This window comes from Oncorhynchus mykiss, chromosome 16 (genome assembly GCF_013265735.2).
Source record: "Oncorhynchus mykiss isolate Arlee chromosome 16, USDA_OmykA_1.1, whole genome shotgun sequence".
In the NCBI taxonomy this organism is placed as follows: domain Eukaryota; kingdom Metazoa; phylum Chordata; class Actinopteri; order Salmoniformes; family Salmonidae; genus Oncorhynchus; species Oncorhynchus mykiss.
The window spans coordinates 57,701,734-57,718,333 of NC_048580.1; the positions used below are offsets into that span (position 1 = coordinate 57,701,734).

The 16,600-nt window shown below is 42.5% G+C and overlaps 1 protein-coding gene across 1 annotated transcript in view; it reads left to right on the forward strand.

Moving 5' to 3' along the window:
* The window catches only part of LOC110492389 (cadherin-4), a 542,831-nt gene that overhangs the window by 455,968 nt on the left and 70,263 nt on the right, over positions 1-16,600 (forward strand). Inside the window, exon 8 of the mRNA XM_021566660.2 lies at positions 1,789-1,961. Within this exon, the coding sequence (XP_021422335.2) occupies positions 1,789-1,961 (173 nt within the window). The remainder of the gene's footprint in view (positions 1-1,788; positions 1,962-16,600) is intronic.

Here is a 16,600-nt window from a genome sequence, read left to right on the forward strand (position 1 = left end):
AGAGAGAGAGGAGTATAAACAGGGACAGAGAGAGAGAGGAGTGTAAACAGGGACAGAGAGAGAGAGGAGTATAAACAGGGACAGAGAGAGAGAGAGAGAATAATAAACAGGGATAGAGAGAGAGAGAAGAGTATAAACAGGGACACAGAGAGAGAGATAGAGAGAGAGGAGTGTAAACAGGGACAGAGCGAGAGAGAGAGGAGTATAGACAGGGACAGAGAGAGAGAGGAGTATAAACAGGGATAGAGAGAGAGAGAAGAGTATAAACAGGGACAGAGAGAGAGAGAGGAGTATAAACAGGGACAGAGAGAGAGAGAGAGGAGTATAAACAGGGACAGAGACAGAGAGTGGAGTATAAACAGGGACAGAGAGAGAGAGGAGTATAAACAGGGATGGAGAGAGAGAAGAGTATAAACAGGGACAGAGAGAGAGAGAGAGAGAGACAGAGAGAGAGAGAGAGAGTGAGAGAGAGAGAGGAGTGTAAATAGGGACAGAGAGAGAGAGAGGAGTGTAAACAGGGACAGAGAGAGAGAGAGAGGAGTATAGACAGGGACAGAGAGAGAGAGGAGTATAAACAGGGACAGAGAGAGAGAGAGGAGTATAAACAGGGACAGAGAGAGAGAGAGGAGTATAAATAGGAACAGAGAGAGAGAGAGAGGAGTATAAACAGGGACAGAGAGAGAGAGGAGTATAAACAAGGACAGAGACAGAGAGAGGAGTATAAACAGGGACAGAGAGAGAGAGAGAGAGAGAGAGAGAGTGAGAGAGAGGAGTGTAAACAGGGACAGAGAGAGAGAGAGGAGTGTAAACAGGGACAGAGAGAGAGAGAGGAGTATAAACAGGGACAGAAAGAGAGAGGAGTGTAAACAGGGACAGAGAGAGAGAGAGGAGTATAAACAGGGACAGAGAGAGAGAGGAGTATAAACAGGGAGAGAGAGAGAGGAGTGTAAACAGGGACAAAGAGAGAGAGGAGTATAAACAGGGACAGAGAGAAAGAGAGGAATATAAACAGGAACAGAGAGAAAGAGAGAGGAGTATAAACAGGGACAGAGAGAGAGAGAGAGGAGTATAAACAGGAACAGAGAGAGAGAGAGAGAGGAGTATAAACAGGGACAGAGAGGGAGAGGAGTATAAACAGGGACAGAGAGAGAGAGGAGTGTAAACAGGGACAGAGAGAGAGAGAGAGGAGTATAAACAGGGACAGAGAGAGAGGAGTGTAAACAGGAACAGAGAGAGAGAGGAGCATAAACAGGGACATAGAGAGAGAGAGGAGTGTAAACAGGGATAGAGAGAGAGAGAGAGAGAGAGGAGTGTAAACAGGGACAGAGAGATAAAGAGAGAGTGAGAGTGAGAGATCAGTGTGTGCATGAATGTTCAGTACCAGTCAAACGTTTGGACACACCTACTCATTCCAGGGTTTTTCTTTATTTTAAAATTGTTTTACACTGTAGAATAATAGTGAAGACAACCCGAACTATGAATGAACACATGTGGAATCATTTAGTAACCCACATTTTTTAAAACAATTTATATTTGAGATTCTTCAGAGTAGCCACCCTTTGCCTTGATGACAGCTTTGCACACTCTTGGCATTCCCTCAACCAGCTTCACCTGGAATGCTTTTCCAACATTCTTGAAGGAGTTCCCACATATGCTGAGCACTTGCTGGCTGCTTTTCCTTCACTCTGCGGTTTAAAAATTAGTAGGAGGGTCCAAACTTTTGACTGGTACTTTGTGCTTGTGTACCTGTATATATGCCTTATCTGACTGTTGCCTCCTCTTCCTCAGGTACGTTTGTGATGCACCTGGCAGCCTTCGATCATGATGACAACACCACGGCCAATGGGATGGTGCGCTACCGGATCCTTTCCCAGACGCCACACAGCCCCATCCCCAACATGTTCACCATCAACAGCGAGACCGGAGACATTGTCACCGTGGCAGCAGGCCTCGACCGCGAGGTTAGTAACCCTGGTAAAGCTGGTGGGATGTGTTCTCAGAGCCCAGAGATTTTGCTGTTAAGGTCAGAAGAACTCCTGGCCCTCCACATAATGAATGAGGATAATGTAATGTGATTGTCAAGATTGTCAAGGTTCATTTCACATAGTGTGTGTTGTGTTGTGGTAACAGCAGTGCTGGAACTGCCTCTGGGAACAACCTGGTCTCAGAGCATTTCGTATTATTTTGTATGTAAATCCAAGACACTCGATTTAGTATGAAACAGTACATACAGTTGAAGTCGGAAGATTACATACACTTAAGTTGGAGTCATTAAAACTCGTTTTTCAACCACTCAACAAATTTCTTGTTAACAAACTATAGTTTTGGCGAGTCGTTTAGGACATCTACTTTGTGCATGACACAAGTAATTTTTCCATTAATTGTTTACAGACAGATTATTTCACTTGTAATTCACTGTATCACAATTCCAGTGGGTCAGAAGTTTACATACACTAAGTTGACTGTGCCTTTAAAGAGTTTGGAAAATTCCAGAAAATGATGGCTTTAGATGCTTCTGATAGGCTAATTGACATCATTTGAGTCAATTGGAGGTGTACCTGTGGATGTATTTCAAGGCCTATCTTCAAACTCAGTGCCTTTTCGCTTGACATCATGGGAAAATCAAAAGAAATCAGCCAAGACCTCAGAAAAAAATGTGTAGACCTCCACAAGTCTGGTTCATCCTTGGGAGCAATTTCAAAATGCCTGAAGGTACCACGTTCATCTGCACAAACAATAATACGCAAGTATTAACACCATGGGACCACTCAGCCCACAGTAAAACAAGTCCTATATTGACATAACCTGAAAGGCCGCTCAGCAAGGAAGAAGCCACTGCTCCAAAACCGCCATAAAAAGCCAGACTACGGTTTGCAACTGCACATGGGGACGAAGATGGTACTTTTTGGAGAAATGTCCTCTGGTCTGATGAAACAAAAATATAACTGTTTGGCCATAATGACCATCATTATGTGTTTGGAGAAAAAGGGGAAGCTTGCAAGCCGAAGAACACCATCCCAAATGTGAAGCACGGTCGTGGCAGCATCATGTTGTGGGGGTTCTTTGCTGCAGGAGGGACTGGTGCACTTCACAAAATAAATGCCATCATGAGGAAGAAAACATATGGGATATATTGAAGCAACATCTCAAGACATCAGTTAAAGCTTTTTCGCAAATGGGTCTTCCAAATGGACATTGACCCCAAGCATACTTCCAAAATTGTGTCAAATGGCCTCCGGACAACAAAGTCAAGGTATTGGAGTGGCTATCACAAAGCCCTGACCTCAATCATCTAGAAAATGTGTGGGCAGAACTGAAAAAGCGTGTGCGAGCAAGGAGGCCTACAAACCTGACTCAGTTACACCAGCTCTGTCAGGAGGAAAAGGCCTAAATTCAACCAACTTATTGTGGGAAGCTTGTGGAAGGCTACCCTAAATGTTTGACCCAAGTTAAACAATTTAAAGGCAATTCTACCAAATACTGATTGATTGTATGTAAACTTCTGACCCACTGGGAATGTGATGAAAGAATTAAAAGCTGAAATAAATAATTCTCTCTATTATTATTCTGACATTTCACATTCTTAAAATAAAGTGGTGATCCTAACTGACCTAAGACAGGGAATTGTTACTAGGATTAAATGTCAGGAATTGTGAAAAACAGAGTTTAAATGTATTTGGCTAAGGTGTATGGAAACTTCCGATTTCAACTGTAGATTAATTTTGAGTTGCATCCCCTTTGGCCCTCAAAACAGCCGCAATTCATTGGGGGCACAGACTAGAAGGTTTCAAAAGCGTTCCACAGGGATGCTAGCCCATGTTGATTCCAATGCTTCCCACAGTTGTGTCAAGTTGGCTGGATTTCCTTTGGGTGGTGGACCATTCTTGACACACACAGGAAATTGTTGAGTGTGAAAAACCCAGCATCATTACATTTCTTGACACACTCAAACCAGTGTGCCTGGCACTTTCTACCATACCCCATTCAAAGGCACTGAAATATTTTGTCTTGCACATTGACCCTATGAATGGCACACATACACAATCCATGTCTCAATTGTTTCAAGGCTTTAAAATCTCTTCATCTACACTGATTGAAGTGGATTTAAAGGTTGACATCAATAAGGCATCATAGCTTTCACCTGGATTCTCCTGGTCAGTCCATGTCAGTGTATTTTTGCATTTTATTCTTCAACTCACGTAAGTCAGTCTTTGAGTCTTCAACTGTGTGTGGCTGTAGGTTGTCTGTCATGGGTGTCTGTCACTCCACGTCACGCTCTGCCCAGCATTTTCCAAGCCGTCCCCCTGAGGTCACCTTGTTTATGGAGCTGTCACGTTATGACAACATCCTAACATCTTTGTTTACGTGACACGGATGTGCCTGCGACAACACCGTCGACGCCGTAAAGGGAATCTCTCTGCTGCATCACCCCAGCCACCTGTCACTGCTGACAGCCCTATTAACAACATGTCAATGGAGCCTTCAGGTGTGTGTTTTAATGTCACATGCACAAGTACAGTCAAATGCCTTTCTTGCAAACTCAAAATCCAACAATGAATGAACAGTGTAATACTGGAAAAAACACACGAGAAATAAGAAGATATATGAAGAACACAAAGTAAGTAAGCATACTATATACATGGTCAGTTCCAATACCATATCTACAATGTGCAGGAATACTGGAGTGATGGAGGTAGATATGTATAGGGGTAAGGTGACTAGGCATCAGGATATAAGATAAACAGAGTAGCAGCAGCCTGTATGTGAATTTGGTGTGCTTGTGTGTAGAGTCAGTATTAATGTATGTGCATATTATATGGGTGAGTGAGCAGATGATGGAGAGTGCAAAAATAAAGGGTCAATAAAGAAACAAGGTTAACTCACATAGTCTGTGTATTTATTTTGTTAGCTATTTATCAGTCTTATTGCTTATGGATAGAAGCTGTTCAAGAGCTTGTTGGTGCCAGACTTGATGCACCGGTACCGCTTGCCGTGCTGAAGCAGAGAGAATAGTCTATGGCTTGGGTGCCTGGAATCTTTAACGAGTTTCCAGGCCTTAGTTCCACACTGCCTGATACAGATGGCATGGAGCTCTGCCCCAGTGATGTACTGGGCTCTCCGCATCACCCTCTGTAGCACCATGTGATCGAGGGCGGTGCTATTGCCATACCTGGCAGCGATGCAACCAGTCAAGATGCTCTCAATGGTACAGCTGTAGAATTTGTTTTGTATTTGATGGCCCATGACTGTGTGTGTGTGTTTGAACTTGACGCTCTCAACCTGCTCCAATGCAACCCCCCCCCCCCACCCCCCTCGTTTCCTGTAAGGGGGACAATGGTGTTGAACTATGAGCTGTAGTCATTGAATATATATATCCTCATCGATATACCCACAATACCCCAAAATAACAAAACAAAAACTGTCTTTTTATTTTATTTAGCAAATTTATAAAAATAAAAAACTGAAATATCATGACGGTGGCCCTTTTTGGGTATAGCTAGTGGCTTCCCCTTCTCTCTCTCTCTCTCTTAAACCCAGGTTCTGTTATCTCAGGTCGGATATTCCTGGAGGAGACTCTCTCCCCCTGGCCATGCAGACAGAGACACATAGAGAGAACAAAGGATTTCACATGGTGAACTCCTAAATCCCCAAAATGAGGATTTGATACAAAATGTTCACTTGTGAGAAGGTGGGAATGGTCCGTGGACACTTAAGGGACGTGTATGACGAGTGTGTTTCATTTGGTGACCTCAGAGAGGACAGGAAACACACATGACTATATCTCTGAATGTGTACATTTCTCAATGATGGGGTTTGCATCTAATTATTGTATAAAATGAATGAGTAAAGATGAAACTATTTGTGAAATGATATAATATGATGTTAAACCTTTAATGTGAAAGAATTGTATTCCCTTTAAAGTTTAACTAAGTCATTGGCCCGCCCCCGTGAGCACAGACATGATCTGGTGTGGAACAGCCCTTTTCTACTGTACAAATAAAAAACCCTCCTGAGGAAATCCTATTCAGACCACGCGTACCTCGATGGACACAGAGGGGGCACAGGTTGAGTTCAGACCACAAAAACCTCAGTATAAGGTAAAGTTGTAATGGTTGTTTAATTCCTAACCATACCACGTGGAGCATTGGCTACACGGCAGGAAATGGTTCAACTCTATCGATCCCGACAGAATAAACTCTATCGATCCTGACTCTATCGATCGACTATCAATCCCCACAGAATAAGAGCAAATCTTAGATACTAATTACTAGTCTGCAGCTAGAAATGATGTCAACCTGGGATGCGAAGACCGACAACCGCCTGAAACATCTATTCTATAAGAACATTTCTGAAAGGTACTCTGAAGTATTCATTCTAACCACAGACGACTGAACTTTCCAACAGAAGGAGGATTCCAACAGAGATCACGATGACACACTGGGCGTAAATATATATTGATTGCAATTATTCCCGAATTAGTAAGCGTTCATGTGCTAATCGACTCTGTAGTGACTCTTTTTGTCTTTCCCGCCCTTCTCAGTCCACACCCACTTCCCTTTGTCCACCAAGCCGTCATAGGGAACCTCCCCTATCATTTCCTTGTAACCATATCTACTGTTTGTTTGTCTATGCATTTCTGTGATTATTTAGTTAGTTATTAAATAAATGATTAAGACAGTTGATGTATGGATGATTCATAGTTAAGGCTGGGTTTGTGCAGACAACCAAAAGTTTACAATGTTTGGAATGAGACTAACGTGAGGTAAGGAATAATTCATTAATTAGAAGACTAATTGATCAGATATTAAAATATCTGAACAGTTATATTAGGAAAATTATAACTTTGTAATCTGAAGAGTTTCCTTAGTGCCCCGACTTCCTAGTTAATTACATTTACATGATTAGTTTAATCGCGTAATAATAATTACAGAGAATTGATTTGATAAAATAACAGTCTTCACTTTAATTAGGCCAAAGACACGACAATCACATTTACATAACTACTCAAACCCTTTACTCAGTACTTTGTTGGAGCATCTTCGTCAGCGATTACAGCACGAGTCTTCTTGGGTATGACACTACAAGCTTGGGAAAACCTTTTTTTGGAGAATTTCTCCCATTCTTCTCTGCAGATCCTCTCAAGCTCTGTGAGATTGGGTGGGGAGCGTTGCTGCACAGCTATTTTAAGATCTCTCTAGAGATGTTTGATCGGGTTCAAGTCCGGGCTCTGGCTTCTGTCTGGCCACTCTACCATAAAAGCCTGATTGCTGCAGAGATGGTTGTCCTTCTGGAAGGTTCCCCCATCACCACAGAGAAACTCTGGAGCTCTGTCAGAGTGACCATCGTTTCTTTGTCACCTCCCTGATTGCTCAGTTTGGCCAGGCAGCCAGCTCTAGGAAGAGTCTTGGTGGTTCCAAACTTCTTCCATTTAAGATGGATGGAGGCCACTGTGTTCTTGTGGACCTTCAATGCTGCAGAAATGTTTTGGTACCCTTCCCCAGATCTGTGCCTCAAAACAATACGATCTTGGATCTCTACGGACAATTCCTTCGACCTCATGGCTTGGTTTTTGCTCTAACATGCACTGTCAACTGTGGGACCTTATATAGACAGGTGTGTGCCATTCCAAATCATGTCCAATGAATTACATTTTCCCACAGGTGGACTCCAATCAAGTTGTAGAAACATCTCAAGGATGATCAATGGAAACAAGATGCACCTGAGCTCAATTTTGAGTCTCATAGCAAAGGGTCTAAATACTTATGTAAGTAAGGTATTTATGTTTTTATTTTTATTTTTAATACATTCGCAAACATTTCTAAACCCTGTTTTCACTTTGTCATTATGGGGTATTGTGTGTAGATTGCTGAGGATTTTAATTTATTTAATCAATTTTAGGAGGTCTCCTCAAGTTGAAAACTAAATGAGTGCTATCGAGTGCTATCGAAAAATGTGTGCTATTGTTTTCATTTTTTGTTGGTGACAAAAATTAGATAATTTGAGTTGGAGTATCTATGGAGAAAAAAATGTATCAGCACAAATTAAATTCATATTCTACCTAAATTAAACTTGTTTTTGACTGTATGGAACACAATACCATGGAGGAGTTTAGAAGGGAGCTGTTGCAAGAGAGCATTTTTCACTGGCTGTGCACTGGTCGCAAAAACAATGATTTATAGGCATCTTAAACTTTTTAAATTCAACCGTTATTGGGTTAAAATATACATATACATTTGTGAACAGCCATCCACAACAACCACAATCTGTGAGGCTCAAATGGCTTAATGAGAGAGCAGCAGTGTGATTCACATCAATGCGCAATGTAGGTATCAATAATAAATGACATCTGTATCACCTGTAGGCTACACAACTGCTGTCGTCCTTACCTCCAAGCCTTTATTCAAGTTGGATAATCTTTGGATGCCAACAGCAGTCGCGACATTGGAAGACATAGCTTGGACTTTAGCCTATAAAAGCCTATTCCTGCTTTAGAAAATACTATATAATACACTGCAGTTGAGGAACAATGAGAAAGTAAATCTGCTTTAAAACTTGATAAACTTGTAATCCCACTTTTGAGAAAATGGCCCGTGAATATTTTGGTACACCTACTGGAGAGCTCTTTTTTGTCTACACCTATTCAGCATCATTCACATCCATCTCTTTAAGGATTTGCTTGTGAGGCCATGTGCTAAACAGAGAAAGGTAGTGTAATAAACAACCAAAGATTTCATGACTAAAAGTGAAAGTATTAATAAAAAGTAGTAGGATACAGAAGGTGTAAACGGCAGAGTGAAATGGTTACTTACATAGAGGAGTCTTTTGTTTAGACGTGTAGCTAGCTAGCTAGCTGAAGAATGAACCATAATCCCAATTCATACTACCATGCACTATGCATGAATCTGCAGGTAGCTAAAGCTAACCAACTAATTTCAATGTTAGCTAGCTAGCTAGCTAATAATAGGCTATAACTAGCAATGCAAATGGCTAGTTACAAACACCTAAAGTTGTATTACAAAAGTAGTATGAAAGGTTTTGGCAAAGTTTACAGGTAACTTTTGAGATATTTTGTAGTGACGTTGCGCAAGTTAGAACCAGTGTTTTTCTGCATCAAATGCGCCAAATAAATGGACATTTTGGATATATAACGACGGAATTAATCGAACAAAAGGACCATTTGTGATGTTTATGGGACATATTGGAGTGCCAACAGAAGAAGCTCCTCAAAGGTAAGGCATGAATTATATTTTTATTTCTGCGTTTTGTGTCGCGCCTGCAGGGTTGAAATATGCTTTTCTCGCTTTGTTTACGGAGGTGCTATCCTCAGATAATAGCATTGTTTGCTTTCTTTCTTTTTGAAATCTGACATGTTTCCTGGATTCACAACACGTGTAGCTTTAATTTGCTATCTTACATGTGTGATTTCATGAAAGTTTGATTTTTATAGTAATTTATTTGAATTTGGCGCTCTGCATTTTCACTGGCTTTTGGCCAGGGAGGTTAACTTGCAATGAAAGCGACTTTCTGATAAATTATTATTCTGTATTCTCTTTTCTGTATTCTCTTTTCAACTCCCTCCGCATTTGCAATCATACTCTGCTTCCACCAGGCATTCCACTGATTTCAAAACGCGGTAAAATTATCCAGTGACAACAACACTGTTGATCGCTGTTTCTTCCCCATCACTGTCATCAGGTTCAATGAAAATGTTTTTACCTAAATCAGGGATATCCTCGTCTATTCATTTTCAAAGTCAGAGAGGGTCAGCATGGCACGATCATCCTCCAGAAATAAGTCCATCACAATTTTTCCCCACTGACCTTTGTCGATAGCACCTGTTACCTGTTGAGTGAAGTAGCAACAGTTTTGCAGTTCTTAATGATATCTTTAAAAAAAGCTGTGGTAGCAAGGATTATCTACACATATTGAGCAGCTCATGTTATAGACAGAAGCAAGCTACATGGTAGACCAATCAAACTTGTCATTGTCGTTATGAAAAAGTATAAACACAAAATGACAGGCTGCATTACATCAACAGCCTGGGGGACCAAAATAGCATAACTGGTGCATTTTAACACCAATGTACCCATATTTTTCTGAAAATGTAGCTAGCTAGACTCCCTTACCCGTATACATGGATGAACGCTTCTCCCTCTCTGTCATGGATGCCTTAGTTTGAAGATGTAATCCAGACAAGTGTTTCATACAACAGCCTTCTGTGTTCTCTTTTAGACACATTTGTAATCAAACACCTGCATTTTCTCCTTCTATCATACTCTGCATCCACCGGGCATTCCACTGATTTCATAACTCGGTCCTCCAGAAAGTGGAGAGCCTTAGCAACACTTGTGCAGTTCTTCGTGGTATCTTTCAAAAAAGCCACTTTAGAAAGGATGACCTACTGTACACATACTAAGCAGCTCATATTATAGACAGACGCGTGTTACATGGCAGTCCAATCTGAACCCATCTCTCGGCATGTGCAGCCCAACCATTATCTCAGCCAAATCATGCCTAGCGGGAAGGTTTTTCCATGGCTAAACCAACTAGACTTGTAATTTAACAATTGTATTCGTATTTACAGATGGCATACAAGTTTGCTATTAAGGCACATGAAAGTTTACATGTTCCCGAAGGCATTTCTGCCCCCAGAAAATGTTTACGTTCAAATGTCTCTCCTGTGAATTAGTGACTTGCGACAGACGCCTAGCTTCCTGGAACAGGTCACAATTATACCCAGCTCAGGTCTCCAGCTATGTATTTGGTTTGCTAACTTGCTAGCTAAGTTGGGGTGGCAGGGTAGCCTAGTGGTTAGAGCGTTGGACTAGTAACCAGAAGGTTGCAAGTTCAAATCCCCGAGCTGACAACGTACAAATCTGTCGTTCTGCCCCTGAACCCACTGTTCCTAGGCCATCATTGAAAATAAGAATTTTAACTGACTTGCCTAGTTAAATAAGTCAAGATAAAGCTTCTTCGTTACAGCAGAGACATTCAATCCCCTCCTTCATCAAGATCCCTATTGACTAAATAGTTTTGTTTGAAAAGTAATACCATATACCCCGGTATGGTACAGGAATTGTGTACCATACCATACACTGTATGACAATCTGGATACCGCCCAACCCTAGTGTATGTGTGGGAGAGAGAGAGACAAACATATACAAACACACACCGTGAAGTATAGAGAGAAGGAAGAGAATGGTTGGTCACAGAAAAGACTGAAGGAAGAAGAAAAGATGATGAGAGACATTGAAAAAGAAAATAAAGTAATGGAGGAATGAGAGATAATATAGTGATACAGAGAGGCACAATATAACAATATGGCAGACACACAAGGGAGGGAGGGAAGGAGGGAGGGATAGAAAATAAGAGGTAAATTGATGGAGACAGAGGAAAACATCTTAGCTGAACCGCTGCTTGCTGTTCCAGCTTTGTCTTATCGGGAGACTGCTTATCTAACCTGACTCATTCCCAATGTTGGGTTAGAGCTAACACACACACACACACACATACACACACTGTAAATAAGATCACACTGAAATACACAACATTCTCTCTTTCTTTTGCACAAACACACAAACACACAATATCTCTGTTGAAGCACACAAATGTATGTACGCCAGAAAGTTACCTCCATCACTCCCATAGAGAACAAATAAAAAAGCCCTTACCCTTGCAGAAATCTGAGTGCATAAAACATAAACATAAATACTTAACAGACCAGGAGGGAGAGAGAGAGAGAGAAAGTGGTACTGCCGTTGCTGTTACTAGCCCAGTTTTCAGAGTTAGGCTAGAGTCCCATAAGGTCTCTCTGTCTGCCTCTCCTCAAGAGAGACTTGCATAAAGCGGGGCTTCTCTAAGAAGCCAGATGTCTAAGTGTGCCCCCTCTCATCCCTCTTTCATCTATCGCTTTCTCCCCTGACTCCTCTCTCCTACAACACACATGCCTTTCAACACTTTCCCTTCTTCCTCAATCTTTATACTGCTCTTCTTATCCTTAGCTCTCACTTTCCTTCTTGATTGTTTTTACCTGTAGACTTCTCAGATACAGGCCTCTGGGTCTTTTCTCTTTCCCTTTGTTTCCTCCTGGTCTATGAAGTGTAGAGTCAGTGACAGCAGCTCTGTAGAGTTAGTACATTACAGTAACAGTGCAGTGTAGTGTGTAATGGTGAAGAGGTTTAGAGTTTCCGAGGTGTTCTACGTAATTATTGACTTGTCTAAGTAGTGGGCCTGGTGTAAACACTGTAGATCACCAATGATGGGGCTGGCAGGCTAGGTAGTGCTCCTAGACAACATGTTAAGAAAATAAAGAGGAAGCATGTGTATTTATGTGGGAGGGTGTGTGTGTGCATGTGTTTGTGCACGCTTGTGTGTCCATGTGGCTGAGCATTTGTGTGTGCATATGTGGATGTCACTGTGTGTGTGTCAGTGCATGTGAATGTGTGTGTGGTTATGGGGGGTTGAGAGGCAACTGCTGAGCTGAGCTGTCTAATCCTCCTGATTTGGAGTCACAGTCTAATTGGGATATTTACTCTGTAATTAGCAGTGGAGGGAGACACTGGGAGTGTAATTGGGAATTCCAGGGAAGAGTCATATTATCCTGACAGCTCCCAGGTCCTGTCCCCCCTGTCTGTCTGTCTGTCTGTCTGTCTGTCTGTCTGTCTGTCTGTCTGTCTGTCTGTCTGTCTGCCTGCCTGCCTGCCTGCCTGCCGTCGCCCATTAACAGCAGTCTGGTACATGTGGAAGAGAGGGAGGGACACACACATACACAAAAACACATGTACATACCATTATAAACAAAAATCTTTGAATATTTCAGCGTTCTAAGGGTTGGTTGCAGCACCATGGACAGCTCAGCAGAGTGGCACAGCTGTTGTGGTTTCCCTTGGACCTATACAAACTACATGACCAAAAGTATGCAGACAACTGCACGCAAAACATCTCATTCCAAAATGATGGGCACTAATATGGAGATGGTCCCCTCTTTGCTGCTATAACAGCCTACACTCTTCTGGGAAGGCTTTCCACTGGAAGTTGGAACATTGCTGCGGGGACTCTTTTCAGTAATTAGGCCTGGATCGCAGTTGGCATTCCAATTCATCCCAAAGGTGTTTGATGGGGTTGAGGTCAGAGCTCTGTGCAGGCCAGTCAAGTTCTTCCACACCGATCTTGACAAACTATTTCTGTATGAACCTTTCTTTGTGCAGAGGGACACTGTCATGCTGAAACAGAAAAGGGCCTTCCCCAAACTGTTGCCACAAAGTTGGAAGCACAGAATTGTCTAGAATGTCATTGTATGCTGTAGCGTTAAGATTTCCCTTCACTGGAACTAAGGGGCCTAGCACAAACCATGAAAAACAGCCCCAGATCATTATTCCTCCTCCACCATGTCTAATCACTCTGACATCAATGCAAATGTAATAGAAAAGGAGTGCCCATTAGCTCATGGTGTACAAGATTTCTATAGGTTATGCAATTACTTGAGAAAACAGAGTTTTGATGGCCTCTATTAAAAAGAGGAGAATCCCATAGGCTGGGCCTGCTATATTTATTTATCAACTTTCTTAATATTAAGCACATTGCTTTGCTTTACAATAGGAGTATAGCCTACTTGGCTGGCATGAAAATGAACCATGGGAAAAGCGTACTCTATTCGCTATTTAAGTGCATAGTCCTCCATTCGCTATTTAAGTGCATAGATTACATGTATTTTTTCCCCATGCCCCTGTTCCTAGACAGGTGTATGATAATGGTCCATTTTAAGTCAAAACGAATATTATTTAGTATATGTAAAAATAACATTAAATTAAGAATAGTCTGATGGGGCCTCCCGAGTGGTGCAGCATTCTAAGGCACTGCATCTCAGTGTTGCGGCATCACTACAGCCTGGGGTTCGATCCCAATCTGTGTCACAACCGGCCGGGACCGGGAGTCCCATAGGGCAGCGCACAATTGGCCCAGTGTCGTCCAGGCTAGGTTGTGTGTACTCCCTGTTCACCCATGACTGCGTGTCCATGCACGCCTCCAACTCAATCATCAAATTTGCAAGCGACACTACAGTTGTAGGCCTGATTACCAACAATAATGAGACAGCATACAGGGAGGAGGTGAGGGCTCGGGTGGAGTGGTGCCAGGAAAATAACATTAACGTCAACAAAACAAAGGATTTGGACTTGATAGTGGACTTCACAAGACAACAGAGAGCGCACGCCCCTATCCATATCAACTGGATCACAGTGGAGAACGTGAAAGCTTCAAGTTCCTCGGGGTACACATCAATGACAATCAGAAATGGTCCACAGACAGTGTGGTGAAGAAGGTGAATCAGCACCTCTTCAACCTCAGGAGGCTGAAGAAATAAGGCTTGTCCCCTAAGACCCTCACAAACTTTTACATATGTACAATTTAGACGTATCACAGCCCGGTACGGCAACTGCACCACCGCAACCTGTTCACTACGTTATCATCCAGAAGGCGAGGTCAGTACAGGTGCATCAAAGCTGGGACCAAAAGATTGAAAAACAGCTTCTATATCAAGGCCATCAGGTCATTAAATAGCCATCACTCACAACTGTGACCTGGCTGCTGCCCTATGTACATAGACATGGAATCACTGTTGACTTAAAATGGAACTGGTCACATTAAAGTGCCACACCGCCCCAGACCATGACGGACCCTCCATCTCCAAATCGATCCCGCTCCAGAGTACAGGCCTCGGTGTAACGCTCATTTCTTTGACGATAAACGCGAATCTGACCATCACCCCTGGTGAGACAAAACCGCAACTCGCCAGTGAAGAGCACTTTTTGAAAAACCTCCTCGGCTATTGTGTCGCTTGCAAATTTGATGATTGAGTTAGAGGCGTGCGTGGCCACACAGTCATGGGTGAACAGGGAGTACACACAACCTAGAAGAATTGTGTTCTTCATTATATCAACTAATTAAAAAGATTGCCACAGAATTCTAAGCAAATCTTGTCTGCTAAATTAACTAGTGTAGCCATATCTGGGCCTAACATAAGGACAACTCAGAGTATGCTATTTTGTCCATCCGAAATAGACTACATTTGCTTCATATCATATTTCTTTAGACCTGTCTAAATATATAATGGATTTATTGTGATGGTGTAGGCTATATTACATGGATTTATTAGACTTTTTAAAATGTAGATGTTCCAAAGGTCTGCATCAGTGGCTTGTAGGCTATGTGTGGAAGCCAGGAGATGCTAAACGTGTTTATGCTAATTAACGGTCAATTACCGTGAGACCGGCAGTAATTTGCTTGACAATTACCAGCTGACGAAATGTCGTGATCGGCACAGCCCTATACACAGCTCTAAGAATGCAGTTATTTCTTACATTGTTACCCCAGGTAATCTTAGGTTTTATTACATACAGTCGGGAGGAACTATTGGATATAAGAGCAACGTCAACTTAACAAAATTACGACCAGTAATACGACTTTCCCGAAGTGGATCCTCTGTTTGGCCCACTACCCAGGACAATGGATCGGATCCCAGCCGGCGACCCAAAACAATGGCACCGTAGAAGGGGCAGACAGAGCGGTCTTCTGGTCAGGCTTCGTAGACTGGCACATCGCTCACCACTCCCGAACATACTACTCTCCAATGTCCAGTCTCTTGACAACAAGGTAGACCTTATCCAAGCAAGGGTAGCATTCCAGAGGGACTGTAACGTTCTTTGTTTCACGGAAACATGGCTCCCTCGAGACACGCTATCTGAGTCGGTACATCCACCTGGTTTCTTCACGCATCGCGCCGACAGAAACAAGCATCTCTCTGGTAAGAAGAAGGGCGGGGGTGTATACCTTATGATTAACGAGACGTGGTGTGATCCTAACAACATACAGGAACTCAAGTCCTTTTGTTCACCTGACTTAGAATTCCTCACAATCAAATGCTGACCGCATTATCTACCAAGATAATTATCTTCAATCATAATCACAGTCGTGTATATTCCCCCCCAAGCAGACACATCGACGGCCCTGAAAGAAATTTATTGGACTCTATGTAAACTGGAAACCACATATCCTGAGGCTGCATTTATTGTAGCCAGGGATTTAACAAGGCTAATCTAAAAACAAGGCTCCCCAAATTCTATCAGCATATCGATTGTGCTACCAGGGCTGCCAAAACCCTAGACCACTGTTATTCTAACTTCTGCGACGCATATAAAGCCCTCCCCCACCCTCCCTTCGGAAAAGCTGACCACGACTCCATTCCCAGCCTATTGACAGAAACTAAAACAGGAAGCACCCACGGTCAGGTCTGTTCAACGCTGGTCCGACCAATAGGATTCCTCACTTCAAGATTGCTTCGATCACGTGGACTGGGATATGTTCCTTATTGCGGTGAACAACAACATTGATGAATACCCTGATTCGGTGTGCGAGTTTATTAACAAGTGCATTGGTGATGTCTATTAGCGTCTATTAAAACATTCCCCAACCAGAAACCGTGGATTGATGTCAGCATTCGCGCAAAACTGAAAGCGCGAACCACTGCTTTTAATCAGGGCAAGGTGACCGGAAACATGACCGAATACAAACAGTGTAGCTATTCCCTCCACAAGGCAATCAA